At 43.5% G+C, this 24,792-nt stretch overlaps 2 protein-coding genes across 5 annotated transcripts in view; one reads left to right on the forward strand and one right to left on the reverse strand.

Moving 5' to 3' along the window:
* The window catches only part of caln1 (calneuron 1), a 48,112-nt gene extending 44,864 nt beyond the window's left edge, over positions 1-3,248 (forward strand). For both annotated transcript variants that reach the window (XM_019271387.2, XM_019271386.2), the window contains exon 6: positions 114-3,248. In XM_019271387.2, coding sequence (XP_019126932.2) covers positions 114-241 — 128 coding nt within the window. In that variant the 3' untranslated portion in view covers positions 242-3,248. The remainder of the gene's footprint in view (positions 1-113) is intronic.
* A 3,681-nt stretch (positions 3,249-6,929) lies between these two features.
* The window catches only part of galnt17 (polypeptide N-acetylgalactosaminyltransferase 17), a 19,387-nt gene continuing 1,524 nt past the window's right edge, over positions 6,930-24,792 (reverse strand). The window contains exons 1-12 of one of the 3 annotated variants that reach the window (XM_027280933.1): positions 21,480-21,503; positions 19,946-20,316; positions 18,709-18,892; positions 15,645-15,811; positions 12,438-12,612; positions 11,541-11,738; positions 11,312-11,429; positions 10,084-10,269; positions 9,705-9,842; positions 9,370-9,465; positions 8,151-8,312; positions 6,930-7,561 (exon numbers count right to left, since the gene is read on the reverse strand). In XM_027280933.1, coding sequence (XP_027136734.1) covers positions 7,427-7,561; positions 8,151-8,312; positions 9,370-9,465; positions 9,705-9,842; positions 10,084-10,269; positions 11,312-11,429; positions 11,541-11,738; positions 12,438-12,612; positions 15,645-15,811; positions 18,709-18,892; positions 19,946-20,186 — 1,800 coding nt within the window. In that variant the 5' untranslated portion in view covers positions 20,187-20,316; positions 21,480-21,503 and the 3' untranslated portion in view covers positions 6,930-7,426. Of the gene's footprint in view, positions 7,562-8,150; positions 8,313-9,369; positions 9,466-9,704; positions 9,843-10,083; positions 10,270-11,311; positions 11,430-11,540; positions 11,739-12,437; positions 12,613-15,644; positions 15,812-18,708; positions 18,893-19,945; positions 20,317-20,660; positions 20,767-21,479; positions 21,504-24,792 lie in introns of those variants that run through there. The other 2 variants (XM_019271390.2, XM_010741954.3) reach the window with 2 other exon arrangements.

Below are 24,792 nucleotides of genomic sequence, written 5' to 3' on the forward strand. Positions count from 1 at the left end.
GACCAATAAAACTAAACACTGAACAATGTGCTCGGTGCGAGTGCACCCTCTGTTTGTGTTGTCTCATCTCTGAGGAACTGTCTTGTTTTGTCCCCTCCTCGTTTCTCTTTCAGTTCACCCCTCGAAGAAGAACCGTCAGACGTGTGTGAGGAAGAGCCTCATCTGCGCCTTCGCCATGGCATTTATCATCAGCGTCATGCTCATCGCGGCCAATCAGATGTTGAGGAACGGCATGGAGTAGCCTGCGCCCACTGTGAGCGGGGAACAAGCCAGCCTGCATGTGCATGCCAGTGGGTGAGGTCATATCCCTTCTGATAGGAAAAGAACTACAAGGAAATAACGCTCATAATAATCATCAACAACAAAACCCATTTTTGAAATTATTTTTTCGAACGAGTGGCACCTCTCCACCAACGATGTCCACTGAAACCGTGAAGCCAGCATGGGGAGTCATGCAGGACTCCTCCCCCTTTACTCTTGACAGGGACTCTCAAGGGCTGACATTACACATAACACTCTGTCGTGTCTGTTTCCCTGATGCAATGCAATAAAAAAAATGTAAAAGAGAAGAAAAAAAAACAACAACAAAGAAAAAAAAAAAATGCTGAGTGCACGAGTTCAGAGCTGCTTTTCCAGCAGGCGAGATGTGACGTGTATGTCTGCAGATCTGTCAACCACCAGGAGTCTGATGAGCCACCAGGGTCTGCAGTCTGGGCCCCCCGAGAGAGTGAGGCAAGCAGAGGGAAGGAGAAGGGGAACAATTGCCCTCCTATTATAATTCCTGGAAGGATGATGGCAGAGCTCGCCGCCACTCAAGTAGAAGGATCTGTATGTGTCAAGCCACAGCTCCCGGAGCTCTCATGGTGCTACGATACTTCAGCTCTCCGACTTTCTATTTTCAACTACTGCGTCTGTGGGCTGGTCTGAGGTGCTGGCATCACTTCATCAGTCCTGCAAACCGAGCAATCAAGCGAGTAGAATATTGGACGGTAACTGTGGAGGTTTGAGTCTTGGCTTGTTGATATTCGTGAATGAATTCAGAGACTCTTGGTTGAAGGTTTGGTTGGTTTCTCCTGGACGCTGTTGTGTTGAACGCTGTTCAGAGTGCAGGGAAGGTTTGAGTGTCCTATTAGAGGCAAAAAATCCCTTTCAGTGCTCTCACACTGTTATATATCATCTGTCTGTGGCGCTCAGTGCACTCTATTCTCACTGTTTTCCAAGGTGATTTAATTCTACTTTGCACACTCTCCGCCTGCCTCGTCTACTTCTGCCTCAGTTGGTGATTTTCCTACATTTCCCGAAATTACTTTGGACAGCTCCCAGAGGACGGGTGTGAACCTGCCGCCTTCGGCTGTGTGCTAATGGAGAGAGTGGAAAAAGGGACAATGGTAGGGGGCAAAATATCATGAGGTTTCCCAGCCGGCAAAGCCCAATTTGAAGCTTTTACTCTGAAAGTCTTGTGGCTGAGATTCAGCCTGGCTTCTTGACAGATTTCCACCTGCCTGTCTGTTGGTGTCACTGCTTGATGGAGCTTTTGTTCTTCCAACTTGAGGGACTGACACCAAAACACAACATGTCATTAGTCTTTTTTAAATACTGTCCTCAAACTCAGCACTGATGCCCACATCGACCAAGAAAACAGAGCCACCGACAGAGGATTTCTAACAGTGTGTCAGGGATTTTTTTTCCTCCAATCAACACAAATGAAGTAAATGAATTAAAACTTAGTGCTGTGAAAAGTTGAACCCCCCTTTTTAAGTCCCCTGCACAAATTCTTAATTATAATTTAAAGTTTTTGTGAGCGTTATGTTTCCGTTTACATTCAGTTCCAATCATTTTTTTAATGTGTGAGTTGTGATTAGTTGTGTGCACCTCTCTCTCTCACACTTTATATGAATCTGAATCCTGCAAATATTCCACCACAACATTCGTTTCCTAGCTTTTGCTGCTTGTAGATTAACTGGATTAATCATCCATTTTGATCGTAGTTAATCATTTCAGTCACTTTCTTGAGCAATAACGGCAAAAGAAAATCAGCGTGTGTGATTTCTATATTTACTTTAATCCTAACTTTTTTTAATTTAGGACCTTCCTGTTTGAAAGCACAGTGTAGACAGACAGTTGTGTTCAATCTTTGGGGATGTAAACTTCCTCACAGCACTGAATGATTTAAAGATTTAAAGATGTAAGATGAGGTCGACTCTGAGCTCCTGCACTCGCTCTCATCTCATGTGTGACCCCAGCCGGGGGAGGGGGGATCAGAAACACCCATATTATCAAAGTGCATGCGATCAAGTCAGTGTCTTCTGTAAATACTGTAACCCACGTCTGCAGTGTCTCTAAGTGTCTGTTTTGAAGGTGTACAGTTTCTCCGTGTGTGCATGACTGTCGGTGCCCTCTGCTCACTCGGGTACGGAGGTGCAGGGAGGGGAAGATGAGCAGATAGACGAACACGTCAGACGCAGGCGGTGAAGGCCCTTTCTGCTTCCTCTCAACCCTCTTGCCAAAGCCATAGAACTCCGCAGAGGTGAAACCGGACGACGGCGTGTAGAGGTTTTCCCTGTTTCCACGTAGAAACACAAGATCACACCGGTCTTCTGTGGCAGAAACACGTCTGCCATGTAGGACTTGGTTTGTTCCTGTGCCTGTTGTTTTTGCACTGTACCTGTCACCCATTCCAATAAAATGACAACGAGGGCTGTAGTTATGTGCAAGAGTGCCATCTAGAGGTTGAAGTGAGATCACATTGTCCATGCTGTCCTGTCAGTGTTTGTGTATTTCTCTCTCTCTCTCTTTCTAAGCTTTATGGGAATGTGATTCTCTCACAGCATCGTGTTCACAATGTCTGGCAGTTTGTTGATCTTTAATGTTGAAATATGAGGATTTTTATGTCTAATGTAAAGGTTGACTTTGATCTACCGACACTGCAGGTAGAGCAGCACTTGTACGTGAACACATATTTAAACACGGTGTATTTATAGGAATAGATTTCTTGCCTATGGCAGAAAAAGTCCTTCTGAACCACAGATGGTTTACCCAGACTACATTTTGGAGACTTTGTCTGCAAACCTTGTAGGTCACACTGGTTTTGTTTTTTTGTTTTTTTTATGATCTGACACTGATTTTCTTTTTTGAACCTCTCAGTCTTGCAGTATTGGTGGAAATTTCCCGCCACAGCGAGTCACTGCTGCCATGTAGTGGTTAACTGGAAAAGTGTTTTATGGTTTATTTGTTCTCTGAGAAGAACTTTGATTTTATTTTCACGTTTTTTCGAAGGGGGGAGGATTTGAGTTACAGTTACTGTGGTTACAGTTTCAAACTGTCCCTGCAGAACGGTTTGCATGTTCGGATCGCTGACGTTTTATTTTGCAGGGGCGGCCGCACAGTGTCTCTTCAGTAGCATGGTGGTTGGATCCCACGTGTTTTTTTTTTTTTTGTTATGTAACTTTGTACATAGCTAATAAGACTGCATAACTAATTAGACAAGCACACACTATACATACTTTGCATGTGCAATATTTAAACATGTAGACTAGAGGAAGACTTTCAGTTCGACTATTTATTAGAGGCATAATAATTATGACGTTGTAAATACGGAAATCTGTACAAAAGTCAAAGGATTAAACATTGACGCAATAAAACTGTGTTTTTTAAACTGTGCTTTGTTTTATTTCACTCTGGACTAACGCTCAACATCAAGGCAGTGAATTTATTAACAAACAGGTTATTTATGATTAATGTAATAGACTGGGAGGCGTGAAAAACTGTGTGTTCCATTTATCCACTTTTTATATTAAGTATTTAAGAGGCAAACACGTAAAAAATGTGCAGTTATATTTATTTTGTGACTTCAGTCATTAACATAATCCTGACAACTGAACTTTATGAGGTTTGTAAAGATTGATATTACAGTCAGGCTGTTATTTATGGCGCTGCATCAGATTGTACAGGTGAATCTAATATCGTGAGCACACTCAGACCACAAGATGGTAGCATTAGGCACTGAGATGGTGACGCTGATGCAGTGCACTGCAAAATCAGCCATGTGCTATAAACAGATCGTGGTTATGGTTAATACCATGGCTGGTTTCGAGTATTGTATTGTTTGTTTTTGTCATGTGAATGAATCAATACCTCCAGATTCATTCAGTATTCCCCAAACATCATTTTAAGTTTCTGATCACTGTCACCCTTTTAAATAAATGTAATGTTTATATCATAATAGGTGTTTTAGAGTTATAGCATCTTTGTTTTGTGTATAAAACACAAAACAAACGTGATTCTCTGTCAGCTGCTCACATGTTGATAGTGAGGACGAACACATGACGCAGCAATGTCACCAAGTTGAGATACTCGAGTGACATAACAAGACTCTGTCATTGGTGTTATTTAAAGAGCGACATGTATTCATGGTGTTTAATGGTCAGAGGAGATGAGCAGGTCTGTCGCTCTGACTCTGATCAGCATTCAGTGTTGTGTTAGCATGCAGGCTCTGTCCTCCAGAGACACACCACCCACTCCAGCTCTCTGTTAGAAAAAGGCCCTTGTGCTCCCGGCGGGCTCCTCCTGTTTCATTTACATCTTAAGCGTTCGGCTGATGCGTCATCCAGAGCAGCTTACTGAGAGTGAGCAGCGTTGGGTTCAAGGACATTTTTCACAGGACATACAGCCGCTGCAGGATGGAATCCATAACTCCCCGTTTTAATGTCGGGCCACCTGGCTGCCACAGATGATGATGTGTAATATTTTGGTCTTTTTTTATAAAGGATATGTCATTGAAGTACTCATAAGACAAGTCTGTGTTCACAGTTGCACCAGATGCCACGAGCATCTCTTTTGAAGTGCTCTATTTCTGGAGACGATTTTAAAAAGGACAAATCTCACAGTACGAGCAAACATTTTGACCAAAACCGTGCAAATGGATGGAGCAGTTAAAAAGAAAGTGGCTCAGCATGATGGCTTTTACTTTGCAGAGTCACAAGCACAAAATTTGAAAACAGCTTAGCACGACAGAGACAATCGAAGGAGTGCATCTGGGAAAGAAACTCATCTCTGTCCTCGGAAACAGTCACCATGCAAAAAGCAGGAAACCAGTTGTTTATTGGAAGACGATCTTGGGAGCAAAAATCCAACTGAGAACATTGAATTAATTGAATATATGACATCATATACATCTCAATACATTAACAATGCCGGCCTCGAGGAGCCGCCAGCATTTCCACAATTGATGCACTTTTTTCCATTTCACTGATTCAATCTTCAGCTCAAGAGTCTGCAATTCTGTCTCCGCGTCCAGGAAAGTGCTTCAGGCTGCAGCCTGTCAGTTTTGGCCGTCTGCAGTAGTTATGGCTACGGAAGCGTATTGCATTCACTTGAAAAAAAACAAAAAAAAAACGAGAAAAGCTCTCGTAATTCTCAGAAATCAGAAAACTCAGAAATCAAATAATCTCTTCTAAGATGCAGATTTAGAAAAGTCATTAAATAAATCCACCTGATTTATTGTTCTACATGTTCCCAGCTACTTCAAGTTCTTTTACTGTACCATTTTCTAACAAAGTGATGCTGAAATCATAGACAATGTATGGTGACATATGTAGATTTAGAAAAATCATTTAGAAAACAAATGAAATTGAGTACATGTAAATAAGTACACATTCCCTCATCTCTGTCTCTCACTCTTTCCTTTTTTAAAACGGGATTTCATTTCATTTTTGAACAAGAATCAGGTGGAGTTGTCAGAAAACAATTTCATTTTTTAAATAAATTTTCTAATCTGACTATGTTGCCATATGTTGTGTATGATTTCAGCATGAGACTATTCGAAAATGCTACAGTAAAATAACTTGAAATCCACCCCAGAAGTAGCTGGGGACATTTGATTTGTTTATTTAATGACTTTTCTAAATCTGCATATCTTAGAAAAGAGATTATTTGATTTCGGTACAAACCGATGTAGTCGGGCACTAGATTTTAAAGTGTAGATAGCGTTACTGCAGTACTGTATCATATTAAAGTCATTGATTAATATTCCTAAAAAAAAAATCCCAGAAATTATGAAAAGTCCTAGTAAACACTAATGTTGTTGGAGTGGCTCCGAGGATGGCTCGTTGTGATGAACATTAGGTTGTAGCTCGTTGTCTGTCTTACTACGATTCAAAATGTTTTGTGTTTTAACGTTTCAATTAAGAGTTATTGATCTCGGAAGTGCCAATATCTTTCTAACTTTACCAAAGTGCAGTGGCCACCTGTGAGGCACCTTTCCTTATCTCGTATTTACGAGATCTTTTCGAGATCGCGATGTCGTAATCTCAAGATTGCGATGTCGTAATCTCGAGATCGCGATGTCGTAATCTCGAGATCGCGATGTTGTAATCGAGATCGCGATGTCGTAATTGAGATTGCGATGTTGTAATCTCGAGAAAAGATCTCGTAATTACAATCTTGTAATCTTCTTGTAATTACGAGATCTTTTCTCCAGATCGCGATGTTGTAATTACGAAATTAAGGTGTCTAATTTATTTTTTTCCCGATGAATGCAATACACTTCTGTATATGGCACTCAGCAGGTAACAGAATAAATTGGCTCAGCTCAACTACACTGTGTCTCCATGTGCATACAATACTTACAATCATGCTACGAGGTGTGCTGCAATTGGTGCTACCCAGTAAAAATAACAAAAGACAAAATGTGTCCACGACATATAAAACTATGATTTCGCCCAGTAGCCCTCGACGAGGAGATTTTTTTGATTTACAATAACTGCCAAAAATAGGCCCCAATCACCAGTAATATTTATTCTTAATGCCTTTTTCTTTGAGTTAGAAGTATTTACAGGGTCCAGGCTTCTGTGGAAAGAACTTCTGGGGCGTTAATGTTTAATTCATTGTTAAATGTCTGCTTGTCGTACGAAGGCTCGCCTTCAGTTTCAGGTATCTTAAGCTAAAATGTCAACCTACCAACGTATTCTGATCAGTGCATATTACTGAAAGTTGTATTCTTTTATTCACCTTAAAAGACCTAACATGACACAGAATGAAACAATGCAGAAACATTTTGAAGGACAGCGACCGCTCTCGACATGAGACAGAACACACTTTTGGCTGAAGTCCGCACCCTTAAACCTAAAACACACCGTAAAGAAGTGGCACGTACAGGAAATATGGCAACGTCACACTGAAGGTTTGTCAAATTCAGATGGAGTCCTCATGCTAAACTTGAATGTTCAGTTCGTAAATAAAAAAGATTTGTTTTTTTCAGAAAATGTATCACTGAGATGTTCCCAGCTCAGATCACCGTCTCAGCGTTTTGTTAAGAAGAGGAGCTTCTCCAGCCTCATCAGTTTTCTCTCAGGCCGAGCTGAGGTCAGGTAAGAGCTCCTGAAAATGTCCTGTGGTGTCATTGGTCCCAGTGAAATTGGCCCGTAGACTACGGCTTCATGGTGTTCTTGATGTTCCACCTCTGCCCGGAGCAGGGCTGCAGGACCAGCAGGTGGCCAAAGTAAACCTTAGCTGGCACGACCTCCAGACAGCGTCCCGAGGCTCGGTTTATGATCGAAGCATTCTGCAAGAGAAGGAGGAGAGATGGCGTCGAGTTTTATCAGGTTTAACAGACTGCCTGTAAACCACATGTGACAGGATGTGAGTCCTGATGTGGAAAGATGGTTCAAGTTTTAATTATAGTTTTTTTAAATTGTGAAAAATGAATGGAAAAAAAATAAAAAATATATAAAGTCCACTGCAGAAAACAACAACCTGCCTCTGCTGGGCTCCTCCTGCTGTGTGAGACAGGATCGATGTGGCAGAAAGTCTGCTGTGCTCTCTGTGTGAGCTCTCTTTTCCCAGTGCAAATACAGCTTAAAAGCTTTGACTCTTAAGCTTCGAAAAATTCTCAGGTGGAAGCGAAAGACTGATGGGAAAACTATTTTTTTATGTTTTTGTCTTGAATGACAGACACGGCGAGAGAGTGGCAACGTGTCCCCTGGAAAACAGGCCCATTACTTTGAGGTAATTGCACCATAAACAGGTCGACAAATAGTGCCAGACAAATATTTTTGCTAAATTGATCTCACAAGATAATTACGTACTCGCTTCAGCTTTACTATTTATCATCGAGCACTCACAAATTGAATTACGCTGAACTGTTTCCTCACCTGGGAGAAGTGCCACGTCTTCTGCTTCACGTTGCTGATCTTGTCACAGTTGAGCATCTGAGGGAGGTTGCTGACCTGATCGTCCACCACGCAGTGAGTGTCCTCGCCGGTGCTGCCCAGAGCGCCCAGGAACAGCTGACCCTCTTTGGTGTAACGTCCCAACTGAAGGAAAACACAGAGAACTACATGAGTGAAGGTTGTGACGCTGGCTGATGCATGCGACAGAAGTGATGAAGTGACGATGTGTAAGTTGCAGCTGTTCTTCAGAATCCTTCAGAAACCGCGCCGGTCTCATCGGTCTAAATCACAGTGCTGCTTCAACAAATCCACTGAGATCCCAAAGATTAGTTTGTCTTGTCTGTCTCCTCACACAGAAAGTGAATAACAAAGCTTCAGATTCCTGAAGTCTTCTGCACGTATTTTAAGATAGATGAAGATCTACCTCTGTGCTGATAAAACCTGACACAACTTTCAGCAGCTCTGCATCAACAGCTCGAGTTCGATTTTGTGCCAATAGCAAAGACTGTTCCGGTACGTGTTCCTGAAAATCCAGAACAAAGAGTGTGAGCTGCATCTCTCGCTGCTTTACACAAGGTGCCACACTGCTACTTGAAAGTGTGTCATGTGTTTGCAGGTGTTGGAGGTATAAATCTAGGTTTAAAATCCTAAAAAAACAAAAATCCCTCTTTCACTCTCTAGAGGTCACTGCTGCTTCTTCAGACACTCTGTGCCGCAGTTCAGCTGCACAAAGCGTCAAAACCTGCGAGAGTGAGCGAGAAGATGTTTGTTTTGTCAGATGAATGACTTAAAAAAAGTGAGTCTGTAGCTTTACGCTCTGACTAACTCAAGTTATTTGGAGCTCTGCTGGCCTCCTAGCATCACACTACCTGAACCCAGACCTGTGCTCCTTGAAGCACCTGTTTACCACTGTGAGCTAAAAAAGAGATGCCCCTCGGGCTGAAGGGGCCGAGGAGCTGACACTGGCTGACTCAGGGCTTTCAGCACAAAAAAGTGCAACACAGAAACATTTTCATCCTGACAGCACAACTCTCTCCTAAGAGGATTTCAGCTGAGCCTGTGTGAGAAACACAGCTGTAAATCATGCCGCTGGAGAAACACACTAATGAGTTGTGTGTTTCCGAGGGAGAGAGAGAGGCGAGGACAGCGGTGAGATGCACTCTGTGGACATTTTCTTGAGAGTGCGGTGTCCATGTTGTACCTGAGGACCCCATCCATGGCAGGGGTGCAGGGTGGCCGTGTGGTTCTCCTTCATACCCTGATCCATACACAGGTGGCTCGCTTTGGAGTTACGAATCTGAAATCAAGCGTAACAAAAAAAACAGTTTCCCTCAGACATAATTCTTGTTTTTATGCCTCACTATGTGAAGGATAAAGATCTGATCTGGAGTCAGATTAAAGAGTGTTCACTTTCTTTTTTCATGAGCCCCTCAGGATGTATTTTTCTCATCTCTCCCTCGCTCGTTGCACCAAACCTTGGACGTACAACCTTGTCCGTCCGGTCTCTTCCTCCCTGATGTCAGTTTGCTGACTCACCTCTCCGTAGAACAGGGTGTTGTTGTACCTCCTCATCTCTGGGTAAACATTGTCGAGGTACCACTCAAAGCTTTTACACTGCAGTTTCTTCCTCAGCGCAACCCTCGGAGAGACGTCTCCGTAATCAATACCGTGGTTCTGCAAGAGCACAAGGAGTCATTAAGGGAAGCCTTTGCTTTGCTGAAGCATTTTTTCCGCATGAATAGTTAAAACGGTAAAAGCATTTTAACACAAATGTTCATTTTGCTATCGTCTGCTGCACTGGCTGCCAACCTCGGGTTCCCGACCCCCAGAAGAGGACGCAGATGCTGAAAGACGACCTTTATTTATATTTCCTGCTCAATATTCATGTTGTGTTGAAGCAAACATCCTCTCTCACCTCCATGGGGATGTTCCAGGCCAGGTAGACGTTGGACTTGTACTCGTCCATCCAGACCTCAGCCACTCGTAGAGCGTTACGCCGCGTGTGGAAAGCTATGTTACTGTGGTAGGGTTTCTTCGTCCGAGCGATGTGAGCCACCCTGGAACAAGGCAGCACCTCCATACTGCCTCCACACAGCCACACCTGCAGGTAGTCGGTGATAAAGAACAGGAAATTAATTTAAACAGAGCAGACAGGACAGCGGTCCAGTCATGACGCTCCTTTCAGCTCTGGTTTGGTCTGCACCATGCAGTGTTGTATTACTCGAGATCAAACTCAAGGCCACTTTTCGAACAGGATTTTATTTCAAAAACACACCTGCAGTGTTTCCTATTATTCACTTAATAACATTTAATTTTTAACATTTAATCTGTGTGGCAGAAAACTAAAGAGTTCAGGCTGAGGTCTAACCACGATCCGACAGCTGCAAAGTTCCTCCGACAAATCAAGCTACTCGTTAAAAAAAAAGAAGTTTGCATGGACTAATTCATTTTTGGGACTGTGAAATTGTTTTTTTTTTTAAACATTATTTACATAATTACACATAATTTGTGAGTAAACTAAAAGTAAAATAAGGTGCTAAATAATGCTGCACATGTTTCCTGCTGATAAATGAACAGCTGTTAATGCTGGACACTTTATTATTTCTTCATTTAAATATTAAATGGTTTGTTAAGAATACTTAAATAAATAATGTTACGCAATAATTATAGGACTTTAAATAGCCCCTGTGATCGGTATTGGCTGATACAGCTGTCAGCTGATCAGAGCACCTTTAATAAAAACCATCATACAAAGTATTTTAGATTTGAGGAAATCTAGAGACTCATTTTATGAAAACTATAAGTGACATCTTTTCTTACACTAATCCAAAAGTTAAAACTCTTTTATCGTCTCAGCTCTGATGATGAAAAATTTAATATTTTTTCTTTTTATGGAGAAAAAACAAAAACACTGCAGAACAAAGACAAACTCTCCAATCTCTCAAGACATCCAGCAACAAACTCCCCAACCTTCCCGCTCCATGTGACCTATTTATCTCCATTGCCCTGCTGTGAGCTGCACACACAGGCCCGGTCCTCCAGGACTCTTAATGGGGCCTCATTTATCAGCGGTGCCACGCTGTGGTGGCCACTGCTCTACTTAAATCTACAGGGGTAAAGAGGAAACTGGGTGACACACAAACCCTGATGCCCAGTTCGATATTCTCCCCTCCGTAGACGTCCATGCCCGAGTCGAGCAGGCCGAGTTCGCCAAAGTAATGACGGTTGGCCACGAAGGAGCAGCCGATCATGGCGGGAGTCCTGCGACGAAAAGAAAAACAACATGACAGCAAGAGACACTTCACATGTGGTGTGTGTGTTGTTTGTGAATGGATTCAGCTCAGTGTGTGTTTAAGGCTGGAGCCGGCTTGCCTGATGGGAGCAGATATGTCGCCCTCGTCCCACCACTGTTTGGGCGGGCTGATGTACATGCACCACAGCTCCCAGTTGTAGCCATGGCCCGAGTTCTCGTAGCGCTCCACCTCGAACGTGTCGTGCTTGATGTTATCGATGGAGGGCAGAATGATCCTCTTGTGGTCCTCTTTTATTCTGGCCAGAACCGGCTCGGCCCTGACAAGTAAACACATACACATGTACGCACTTTTACAGACTCCTTTTAAAGATCTCCTCAGTTAGTTATAGAGTCCCTGAAGTTGTACCAACTATATTACGGATTCTATTTGATTCAGCTCAGTGCAGCTCTGGAGGGCATGTGTCTATTTATGCTGAGTGAACTGGGTTGTGTACATACTCTAAAGTACACACCGAGCTGGAAAATGAGTAGGAGACCTACAAAAAGGCAAAAATGTTGTGTTTACATCTCGGCCAAATAAGTTTCATCTTTAAAATGTGTTTTTATGAACAAGCTTCTGAGCAATAACCTATTTTACTGTCCGCTTTATGATTTGTTTGTTATTTGATGAGCTATATGTCGCACGCTGCTTCTGCGGGCTCTCCCCTCTCCTTATCTTGAAACTTCTCAGGTGTGAAATTGCTTTTCGCGTGTTCTTTTTATGCCGCCTGTGCCGTCCTTTGTCCTCGCCTGTAATGATTGTGCGAAGCACTTTGTAACTTTTCTTTCCAAAGTGATACAAGTCGATTATAGTTTATCGTTGTGATCGTGACATGTCTCACAGGATTTGGTTTTTGAATATCTGAGAGTTCCAGTATTAGAAAATGTGCCTAAGTGAAGTTGGTTTTCTTTGCAGGCGTCACTCACACGGACGGCATGTCAATACTTATTCCAAGCCACATGCCGGATTCACTCACCAGGACGGGGTGAACTCCACGTGGGCGTCAAAGAAGCCCGCCACCTCGCCGGTGGCCACCTTCCAGCCCTCGACTCTGGCTCGGATCAGTCCCTCTCTCTTCTGGTTCCTGACGATCTTCACCAGGCCGGGGTAGCGCTTGTTCACGTACTCCTCCAGCGGACCTTTCAGCTGCTCTGCACGCCGCGAGACGAGGATCACAAAAGCAGAACAACAGGTAAAGTTTTGCACGGTGACAAGAGATGACTTTGACCTTTTGACCATCAGGAAATCCGTACATATGTGGAGCAGAGATGCTCGGTAAGATGGAGCTTAGAGGAGGATTCTGGATGTGGTGAGGCAGGATGATGCAGCCAGGAGGAAATTCATGTGCTGTTAGTCCAATGGTGATTTTAGTTTGCTTGTTTAACATTGGATCATTTGATTTATTTTGGATAATTCTCTCTCGTCTAGGACTGACAAAGATCACCTTGGTGACAGTAAGATTACAGCCACACGGCACAGGCCTGACATCCAAACAAAGAGCTCCGTCAAAGAGCAGAACAATGATGAATTATTCTGGAAAGAGAAACAGAAAGACGACATGAATCTTCCCCGCTGTGTTCCAGCAGACTCCACACAGCTCCGCACAGTCTGCGTCTGCTCCACCTCTGATGTCTCAATCAACTCGTCAGCCTTCCTCTCCGTAACCGAACACTCGCAGCTCTTCTTCCTCCTCTGCATCACAAACACACACTCCAACACTCCCCTGAACAAAAACACATTCCTGATGCTCTCTGTGCTTTCAGGCTCTTTCTCGCTGCCTCTTTTTATTTCTCACACACACACACACACTCTTTCTCCATGCTGTGTCTTCTCTTGCACACACACACTCTGGTGTGTGAGGCCACAGAGCCGGGCGACTCGTGCATGGTGGGTGTTATTTCTCTGCGACGCTGCGATCTCTTCTCCTCTGTGACAGATGTTTGGCCCTCAGCCGAGTAGCAGTTCAACCGTCTCTCCTTCTGTTTGCTCCTCAAACACTCTGTTAATTATTATTGACCAATAACGAATGAGATGCCAGAAAATCCAAATTTTTTGTTCCTTTGTTACGATGAACGGTGGCTCTGGCTCTTATTTTTAGCCTTCCCCGCGTACACACACTCCTGCCGCCACAAATAATCACGACCGAATCGGTATTAAAAAGGTGAACTCTGGTTTAAGCACAGCCAGGCTTGTTTTCATAGTTTTTGATCAAACTGCACTCACAGAGTTAATCGCTGAGTTCTGGGAACACAGCGACATCGTTAAAATGAAACATGAAAAGACAAAAAACACAAAGATGAGCAGACAAGCCCACAGTTCAACTGAAATGATTAAAGGTTAAATTCAGAGTCAGCGCACCTCTAATAATAATAATAATAATAATAATAATAATTTACCGCTTCTGTTTGCTCTTCTTAAAACATATCTTGTTAACCGGGGTGTTTGTTTACAACCTGTCTCATCATCTCAGCTCCTGTTTCTCGCCCCATTACACACATTTGTTTTTTTTTTGCTGCATTGCCAGATCTCAAAAATTAACATTGTTGGGAATAAAAAGATCCAAGTGTCAATAAAAGTGAATCTTTAATCACCCTGAAACTAGCCCAAAACAAACCGCTTCCTAAGACGAAACAACACATCTGTGAGGCTTTCTTAAAGACACAGATTTCTGTCCTCGGTGGGCTTGAGGCTGAGCGAAGCAGACGGGGTATGAAAGTCACACAGAGTTGAGTGACAGACTAAGACGTTGTTGTGTTTGGTCTTTTGTGGAAAATCAGAGAAACGGAATAATGGCAGCCTCATCCTGAGCCTCCGCGATCTCATCTCTGTCTCTCTCTCTCTTCCCGTTTCCTCGATATTTGTCTTTGCTTTCCGCTCGGTCTGATTGCTCTCTCTCTCTCTCTCTCTCTGTCCAACCTCATTTATCTTAGAGCCTCTCTGTCTCCCTTTCCCTGTCTCTCTTTTGCCACTTTCTCTAATAGCCTGGTTGCTCTTTCAGCCTCTCCTTTCATTCTCCGTCGCCTCTTCATCGTCGTCTCTCTCTCTGCTTCCTTCTCCCTTTTCACTTATGCCTATTTCCAAACCCTCTCCGCTCCTCGACCTCTCTCTTTCATCCCTTCTTCCCAAATTTCTCCTCAACACCAACAACCCCCTTGCTCTCCATCTTGCCGTGCCTCCTCTCCCCTTCTTCGCTCTGCCTCCGATCCCCTCGTCTCTCTCTCTTTCCCGTCCCTTCTGTCATCTCACAAAGCCCAGCTTGGCAGCCCTCCCCAATAAATAAGACAGGGACATCTCTCCTGTGACATCCAATTGTGGCGCTCCGCCTCTATCTGCCTGTCTGCCTTGCAAAAAAAAATTCAACACCATCAGTCACCTCAGCAAAAGCTGCTCCTCAAAAGCAATGACCACAGCTTTTGTCAAGGAGATGCTCATCACCTTGTCGGGCCAACAAAGTACATAGTACAAGTTCGATGCCTTTATCCTGTATAACAACACTTCAGAGTAACATGCATGCAGTGAGTATGAACACAGGCTTTGTGTGCAGGTTTAGGCCTTAGAGGAATAGTTGATGATTTGATATGATGCCACACTCGTAGTGGACACAACCTGTAACTTTCTGGAGGCACCACGAGCCACAAACAGCATCTAACGAGTTTATCGGTGAGCTTTAGAGGTGCTGTTACAGTATGTGGTTTCTGTTACGTGTCTGTTTTTCAGTCCTCGAGTTTCATATCGACTGTACAGACATGAGAGAGGTATCGACCTTTCCGTCTAACTGTTGGCAAGACAGCAAATCCATGTGTGCATTTACAAAAATATCAGACTATTCCTTTGAAGACGTTCTATAACGAGTCTCCTCAGATTTGTGTGTGATTATAGCGCTTTTCATGTTATTCATATTACTGTCAGAAGTTAGTGTTTGTATTTGTAGGTAGATGAAACAATGGAGGCAAAAACTAGGACGGTCTCTGTGAGCTTTGCTTTCCGTCTTTTTCAGTTCAGTGAATCAGCTCGAGGGGATTTAATGGCCATGAAGTTGTCACACCAAAGTTAAAAGAAAGAAATCTTTGCCTGAAATGCTGCCGTGTCATTCAGGTCACCAAAATGTAATCAAAGCAAACACGGCTGATTTGTGATGCACATATCTGCATATTCGGAAAACTCTGAATATTGTTGCACTGACCGTCATCGCTGTTGTCGTCCACCAGGATGATTTCTTTGAGCAAGTGAGCCGGCGTGTGATTGACAGCCGAGTGGACTGAGCGCAGGATCACCGACAGAGCCTCGTTGACAAAGATGAAGATGAGGGAGATCTGGGGGAGGTCTCTCGGGTAGCTGACCTTTCTGCATCTGCACGGGGAGACACACGCAAACACACCATCTGTAAAATAAAACCTTTCCATGCATGCCACCATGTGAAGCCTGCTGCATTCTGGGCTTTGCACGCTCCACTCATCCTCCCATCATTGCTGTAAAAAGACCAAACTGCCTCAGTGGAGCTGCCCGACATCGTGTTCGACGAGGCTGAAAGGCGAACCACGTGCCGCTTCCTGTTCAACCGACCAAATTGGCCTATTCATAGTGTGTCTGCTGCAGACAGGAGGCCTGTTTCTCTACTGCTGTTTTGTTTAAGGAGCTCTAATAAAGAGGAAAGAGGCAGGGTGAGGCTTTGTCTCTACATTTAGTAAGTTGGGGAGGAAACGCCTTCCTTTACTCTGCTCCTTTTCTTGACTTATCATTTTATTTCCCGTGTGGAATGGAATTTTAATTACAAGCAATTAAATCAGATAAAAACCAGCATTTGAATGAAAATTCATGAGGTCAGATGATACTTTTTTTTAAAGCTTTTGGCAGTGAACTCTGAAAAAACTGATGCCAACTATGAAGTTTGTTGTTTTTCCCTTTTTAAGATGTTTGACAAGACGCCTAAGATACTTAACTATAAATATAAATACCATAAATATAATATAATGATGGAATAGAGATGATGGAGACGATGATAGAGATGTACAAAGCGAGAGACGCCATGGTAATTATGGTAATGAGGGGTAGGAACAGGAGGAGGCAGGGACGCTGCAGATCAGCGTAACCAGTAACGGATAGAGGAGAGCGGCACGAATGATTACAAGTGTGAGAGCGTGAACTTGTCACATTACATGTACAGCTCATCTGAAAGTGTGCTGTGACTGTAAGAGTCAGCTCACCAGCTGATGGCATTTCACTCATCAGCTGATCTATACATCCCCACTGACAGAGGCTCAGCTCTGTCGTGCCTGCATGTGAGAGAGACATCCCAAGAACTACGTTTCTTCTTTATACTTTCTTGTGGTTTGACATTCAATCTTTGTTTCTGTCTCAGTCAAACTGAGCAGACTCCTCAGACCCGAGCTCACAGGCTTGCTGCTATGCCTGAAGATATCACACCCCAACACGCTTCACACGCCACTTTGATCCCGGCAACATAAAAGACCCCCCGAGTGACAAATGAGAGCAGTGGATTCTGATGCCTGCACTCCACCGCACCAACACACAGCTGGTGGCAGCGATGGGCCGACGGCTTTCTCATTATCACTGACTTTCAAACAGAGAGGCTGTTACTCGCTTAGCCAGCAATGTGGGCCACAGACAGACTCTATAAAGAAGCATTTATGGAGAAAGATGCACCACGAACGGAGCTATCTGCAAAGAGCACACACTCACAGACACAGCAGGATCTGAACATTCATCAGTGACATGCAAGCACAGTTTGAAGTGTACCCGTATACCTGCTAATCCTGGGACTGCCTGTGTGTGTGTGTGTGTTTCTGACATGGCCTACTTTCTTGGACACATTTCATACTGGTTCATTGGGGACGGCTTGTCCAATCGGGGACATAATCCATGCTCCCAAGTGGGACAAAGCTGATTCATGAGTGAGTGGTTAAGGTTAGGTGAGGCTAAGGGTTAAAGCTCTGCAAGTAGTAGTTATGGTAAGTCTCCAAGACCTGAATGAATGTACGTCTATATGTGTGTGCATGCCTGGAAATCAATAGCCAGCCTGATAGTGCAACTTCATCAAATATGAGGCAGGGAAGGAGAGAGAGATGGAGATTAAAAGGGACAGAGAAGAGTCTGACGATCGAATGTGTGTCGCTAAACCGAATGTTTCATTAATAACTGCATACATGAATATCAAATCTTAGTAAAAGCAGCCATACCTAAATAAAACATAGCACATAAAGGAGGAGGGAGCTACCATGAACAGCGAGAGTCTGATTGGCTGCGTTGCACACCTGCATGAATACGATTGGATGTGACGGGTCCGCTGATTGCCACATAGCGAATGTGAATGATCCAGTTATTGTGAAGCGTGAATGAAACAGCTGATGCCAATCAGCTGATTCAAGTGGGCCTTCAGTGCCCCGCCCCCCATTTCAATAATTCATCAGCAACGTTTCTTTGCATAAACAGTTTGTGTGGAGAACACAAAAGGATCTGTCCATTAAACAGGAGCATCGAGTCTCGTGCAGGAAGACTTCCTCTGATTTTTGTTCGTATCCACGATTTGATCTTATTTTTGTAGATTTCTGGGAGTCACTAATGTTTTTTATTTTTGCTCTTAGATAAGAGAAACTTCCAGGAGCAGCTGAGAGGACAAAACAAGCTCTTATCAAGACAAACAAAAGCATAAATATCATCATCAAATTTAGATTATTATTGGAATATCAAACGAATGGGCTAAAGAAACACTATTGGTCCATTGATCCTAATTAAGACTATAAGCAGCTGCTCTTAGACGCTGCTGCGATCCAGGCCTGAGGCGGAGAAGGCGTTTTTAAAGATCGCACAGATCTGTTTGATGAGACAGATGAACGGCTGCTGAGCTGCCAAGAGCACTGCTTTTAAGATCTGTGCATCTATCCGATTCTTAGACACGTGCCAGAGTATCTGCACACGGCACAACACCTGCCTTTATACAGTGTTTAAGCGGCGTTAATAATAATAAATCCAATCAGCCTCCAATTTATGATCAGGTGGGATTCATAAGCAGATCGGGCTAGTTAAGAACATTTGGTGCATTGACGTGTTATATTTGAGAGTGTTGCTGGAAGAGAAGTTACTCCTGATTTCTTTAAATGTCATTTTACAGAACACCACTGATTGTCTGGAGGCAGAAATCCTCAGACAGCTCTGTTACAGTTAGACGAGGTACAAGACAAATGAATTTTGTGCAGCTGAAAGTGAAACGTATCAACTCGTACACTCACTTGCCAGGCCGGTGGTCCGGTATGGTCCGATCCAGAGAGATTCTGTCGCTGAGGTAGGCGTTGTAGCCGTACTTCTCCCTCAGGTATTTGGCGTCGCTCTCCTCAGATGGTGACAGCGTGGCAGGGAGGCCGCCTTTACCCCGACCCCCGAAGCCCTCAATCAGACCCAGAGATTTAGATAGACCTGGGCGAGGCAAACAAGATTACAAGATTACATGTCAGGATCTTTTAGTCTGGCTGAGTCACTCTCTCCTCTCAGTAACAATCTCCAGGGCTTACAGCTGATAGCCTGCCTCCCCATCACATGAACGTACAGTGTGTGGTCAGCGGCTGTCAACAGAGGTGAAGATCTTCAATGCAGGATACATTTTACACACAGGGTTGTGTAAAATAGGCTAATTTAAGGGCTTCGTACTCTCTCTGGGGTCAATAGTAGTTCCTCTGTAATTACACTACATGAAACACTTAATAATGAAATGACATTTTAATTTCTAGGCTGCAAGCTGCTAATGAAGCTTCAAGGCTCTCTGTGTTTCAAATTAGGGATAAAACAAGATTCTGCTGGGCGTACTTGTGGGTGGCAAAATGATTAAAGTGCCTATCCTTCAACGTGACAGGCTGTGTTCAAGCCTCCGTGTTGGCAAACATCCTGCTCAAGTGTCCTGAAGGCGCTGAATCCCTAAAAGCTCCCGCTCTGCAGTCGACCCTGATCTCTGACCCCAAGAAAAAACAACACTGCTCCTGCAGGAATGGATGAAGAACAATGCTCGGTGGTTAGAAAGAAAGCATCTGCATTATCCAAAGTTTATTTTAAAGGTTCAGTTTTGTTCTTCTTCCATGCGTTTAGGTCAATCTAGTCCATTTAAAGCCAAATTTATGATTGTATGAAGGTATTTCTAATTAAAAGTTTCATTTCATTGCTGATATTTGCTTTAAGCTGCAGAGGTTAACTATTAAATATATCAGATGTAACGGTTTAGTGACATTTCCAGTCAGCAAAGAGGATTCAGATTTTCAGCAGGCGGTGCATAATCTCTAAAATGAGACTTTGGAAATGAAATAATGTGACAGGTGTTTTCTCAGACTCTGTGGAAACTTCACTGTCAGTTCATGTCAGGGCTCCAGGAGAAAGTCGTGGAGGAGTCAGACAGCGCTGACTTTTCCCTCTTTCTGCAGCATCCTTGAGGAAAATCAGGTTGACGTGTTATTTCAGCTTAAATGTTACACTGCTCTTTACCGTTCAACTGCCTGTACACCACGTCCTCCAGCGAGCTCAGCCTCTTCAGCAGCACCTCATGGCTGACGCTGGGCCCCTGCGCCGTCCCGTTGCCCCGGGGCCTCTTCCCGTCAGCCGGAGCATCCAGACCGGCGGCTTGGACGCTGCGCGTGTTGCACTTGGTCCAGTAAGTCATGAAGCCAGCGACGGCGAGCACGTTCAGCACCAGTAAAACCCTCCATCTCCTGAACACAAAAGCCATTAAAAAGTCGCCGGTGTCCGGGCTCCGTATGGTGGAGGAGGGGGGACAGGACAGGACAGGACAGGGGGGGAGAGTCTCCGGAGAAGCCGAAGGTGTCACAGATTCAGGGCTCCCTCGGCTGTGCGGAAAGCTGCAGGGAGAATTAAGAATTCAGGTTAAATGTGTGTGACACCACCCAGGTTACAAAGGGGGGCAAATAGACAGAAGAGGGACCATCTGAGAGTGGGCACAAGGGTTCAAAAAGAGCGTGCGTTCAATTCAAGGAATATTTTAAAAAACTATATTGCAACTGAAACTGCCAGATTAGTCCAAATTATGTTATTCCACAATACTAAAAGAATTAAAACTACTAATATATAAATAGCAAATGGCTTAACATGAAATACAGAGGATAAAATCGCAGGACGGGGTATTTAGGAACCACCACGTGTGCACACAAATCACTGCAACCACTGCAAAGACAAACTAACTCACAATCCAGCGAGGTGACCACTACGCTTCACACCTGCATGAATACGATTGGATGTGACGGGTCCGCTGATTGCCACACAGCGAATGTGAATGATCCAGTTATTGTGACGCGTGAATGAACGCTGATGCCAATCAGCTGATTCAAGTGGGCCTTCAGTGCTCCGCCCCCCATTTCAATAATTCATCGAGCAACGATTTTCTTTTTTCACCAATGTTTTTTATTTTGCTTTAGATAAGAGAAACTTCCAGAGCAGCTGAGAGGACAAAACAAGCTTATCAAGACAAACAAAGCATAAATATCCTCATCAAATTAGATTATTTTGGATATCAAACGAATGGGCAAAGAACACTATGGTCCATTGATTAAGCATAAGCAGCTGCTCTTGTGCTGCTGCGATATATATATATATATCTATATATATATATATATATTATATATATATTATATATATTATATATATATATATATATAAAAGGGCCCTCTTCAGCCATCTCTAGTTCAACTGTATAAGTCAAACACATTTGTCAACAACGTGAACTGGCTCAGGCAAAGCAGCAGTCTGGCCTTAAACCTCAGTCTCTTCCTAAAGAGATGATCATATTAAATTAGATAGTTTTCCAGTTTATGAAACTCCCAAGTTCACTAACACAGACACAAAGGTCTAAATGCCCTCACTGTCCCTATAAAGGCGTGGAGCTACCTCTGGCCCCACCTGACAGGGAGGTGCTTTAATGTGGATGCAAGCCCCTCACATGTGCAAAGCTCACAAGACACAACAGAGAGCACACTGCAATCTCCTGCTCATGAATCTGCCCTCTTACCATTTGGCACCGGGGTTATTTTAGTTGCATCCCCCTTCTGAGGAAATCTGGGGCGCCTGGCCATCGGCTTTCATCCGTGCACGCCACCTCAAGCCCGCTTCAAAGTCATGCACGGAGGATGTAGACAAGATTCCAGCATTAGTTGGTCTTGAGGTCTCCTTAATAATTGAACAGTGAGGAGATGATCAAGCTCGTCTTTTTTTTTTTTTTTTCCTCCTTTGCGTCTCACTGAAGTCGGCGGTGATGCGACCGATTAGCCGCGCTCCGCCAAATCCTCGCGAGAGAGAGAGAGAGAGAAAGAAAAAAAAACCTCCTAAATGTTTAGTCCACCTTTCTGTTCACACACGTCCTGATATTCACCTCCAGGTGCTGATGAGGGAGACCGAGCGGCGGTTGTGAGCAGGGAGCAGCGGTTCAAGAGATGCAGCATCCTCCGTGAAGGTACGGAAGGATCCGGGGACGCAGCAGCCGCAGCAGCAGCAGCAGCGAGGAATGCGTCCTGATTTCTGCTCTCCTCATCCAGTCAGACGTTTATATCCACGTTTCCTGTGATGTTTCCTGTTGTTCTACACGCCCTTGTTGCTTGTGTGTGCTTTGTTATTTCCTCTAATTCTCTCTATGCCGACACAGCGCTTATTAAGGGCGCAGAGAAACGTGGGTGGATCCGGGACGTTTTCACTTCAAGCAGCAGGTCAGGACTGGTGGTGGTGGGTGGGTGGGGTGTCTGCTCACTGGCATCCAATTATCTACAGTTAGAGAGAAATTTCAAATATTCTCACAGCATCATCTATCTATTCTATCTATCTACTATCTATCTATCTTATCTATCTATCTATCTATCTATCTATCTATCTATCTATCTATCTATCTATCTATCTATCTATCTATCTATCTATCTATCTATCTATCTATCTTCTCTCTTTGTGTCCCTTATAGACTAAATTATTTCAGTCACATATGGATGTGCACACAGTGGATCATGTTAACACAGACTTTTTATCCATAAATATAATTACCCTCACGAAGCTGAGACAGTAACCTAATTCTGCAGAATATGAAAACCGTCTCCTCCTTGCAGGGAGAAATCTCAGTGGATTAAGACGCTGCAGGGGAAAGTTGGCACACCATCTGATAAGACACCCCCCGTAGTTTGTCTTTGCTTCAAAGAGAAGTTATCTGGTGGAACGAATATATAAAAAATGACATAAGTCATTGCCATCTTCAAATACTGCAGAACAAAGTAAAAGCACACGATTTATTTAAACACAGTCTGGAGATGTACGTCAGTATCAAAGTACAAGAAGTGAGGCGTTAAATATTGATGCTTTTAGGTGTAAGCAGCATTTTAATGTTGTTAACTGTAGGTGCTGCTTCACTAATATGCTGTATAGGGTCAAGCAGAATATTTGATCACTCATTACATGTTTTCCATGCAGAAATAACAGTTATCTGCAAACAGCCGAGACGTCAGATGAATAAAAAGTTCAGGATTACCTCTGAGGTTGAGAACAATAGTCGGCGTCATTAAAAATGGATTTCCACTGTTTTATCTTGTTTCTGTGGAATAAAACTGTGACCCCGTTAGAATAAAAAACTTTCTGAGAACACTCAGTATTTCACAGCATGTCGTCACTGTGAAGCAAAGCATCATAAATAGTAGTTTATCATTAAACGTGTGTCCTACAAGTAATATTGTTTATTAGAGATTTGTGTTTACTTTATGGATGTATGGCTGCAGGCATATTTATAGTAGCTTCATCTCAGATGACCTTAAGGTTTTCTCAGCTCTAAATCGGGTTCCAGGATGTTGCACCACCTCTTCTCTCCGATGGAGAGTGAACTCCTCCTCACGGATCTACAGCTACATCAGTTTGTCTGCAGACTGAGACACCTTCACAGAGTTCCTCTCAGTTGTTTCCTAGGTTACAAAGTTAATGTCAGTTTCAGCTAAGATGGATCATTCTCCATAAGCAGTAGACTTTGTAATTGTTTGGAGTTGCGACTACATCATGTCAACAGAGCTCTGGTGTGATTGAGCTCTATCTCTGGTAACACCTGGTTGAGTTTTGGTGGTTTTGTGTTAGCTGTCCCCATATGTAGTGGACCAGGACTGACCTCTGCGGTACTCCCTATTTGTTTGAGGCGCATGGGGAAGAATATTGTTGGGAGTGTGGGTATATTTGTTGAAGTGGTGTGGTAAAACACTTTACAGTACTTCATTTCACAGCATTAAAATGTGTGAGTTTGTGCAGAAGTGGGTCACCCAGATAGCTGGATGAATCAGGGCTCGTAACTCTACAGCTTACTGGAGACATGCCAACTCTGATCTGCAGGCAACCCAGGAGGAAAGAGACGGTGCAAGAGAGAGGGAGAGCGAGGAATGATTGGGAAAGAGAGGTGTTGGATCAAAACCCATGCTGATTGTGTGAGACGAATCAGAATAGAGAGAAACATCAAGGGAGGCGAGGAGAGAGGAGAAGAGCATCGGCGAGATGCACCAGGAGGCGGAGTCGGAGAGAAGGGGAAAGAGGTTTTGAAGGCGCGGGAGCGCACAGACACTGGGGAGGAATCAAAATTCAAGGGTAGAAAATTCCTAAGCAGTAGAGAGAGACACACTGAGATTCAGGGCAGAACAAAAGACAGAAATGTAAGAGGAGAGATTGCATGACAGCAGCACACGGAGACAAGTGGACAAAAAGAAGTGTAAGAGTAGATTTGAATTGTATCTGTTGCTAGAGTGAAAGGATAGTTTCAAGTACCCTCGTTAACCCCTGAAGTTGGTGTAGAGGAGCTGGTGAACAGTGTCAGAGGTAAAGTTAAAGTAGATTGAAGCTCGAGGATGCAATCATTAAATCTCCACGTTTTTATAGTTTATTAATTATATAAACAGATATTTACACAGGCGACTTGTCCAGGATTTACCTCTCTACTCGCCCAAAGCCTGATCGACCCTGAAGGTTAAGCAGTTACGTAAACAGATGGAGGAGCTGGAGAGCTCGTAAGCATGCATGTTCTGCTTTCTGTTTGTATTGGTACTATTGACCCAATCTGTTTGCTGCTACACTATAAAAATGTTTGATGGTGAAGAACTGCCAAACGTGACAGTAAAAACACTGTATATAGCATTTTATAACAGAACATAATTACGTTTGTCTAGTTAATTGTACGGTAAAACTGTTTGTCAGTTTTTCATGAATATTAAATATTTTTTAATTATCTTCGTTCATTGCAGATATCTGTTTATAGAGACTCAGCGAATGGTCTTGTTTTGGCCTGGTCTGGTATCTGGCATCTGCTGGTTAAGCAAAGAAAC

Source organism: Larimichthys crocea, chromosome VII (assembly GCF_000972845.2).
Source record: "Larimichthys crocea isolate SSNF chromosome VII, L_crocea_2.0, whole genome shotgun sequence".
Classification (NCBI taxonomy): Eukaryota; Metazoa; Chordata; class Actinopteri; family Sciaenidae; genus Larimichthys; species Larimichthys crocea.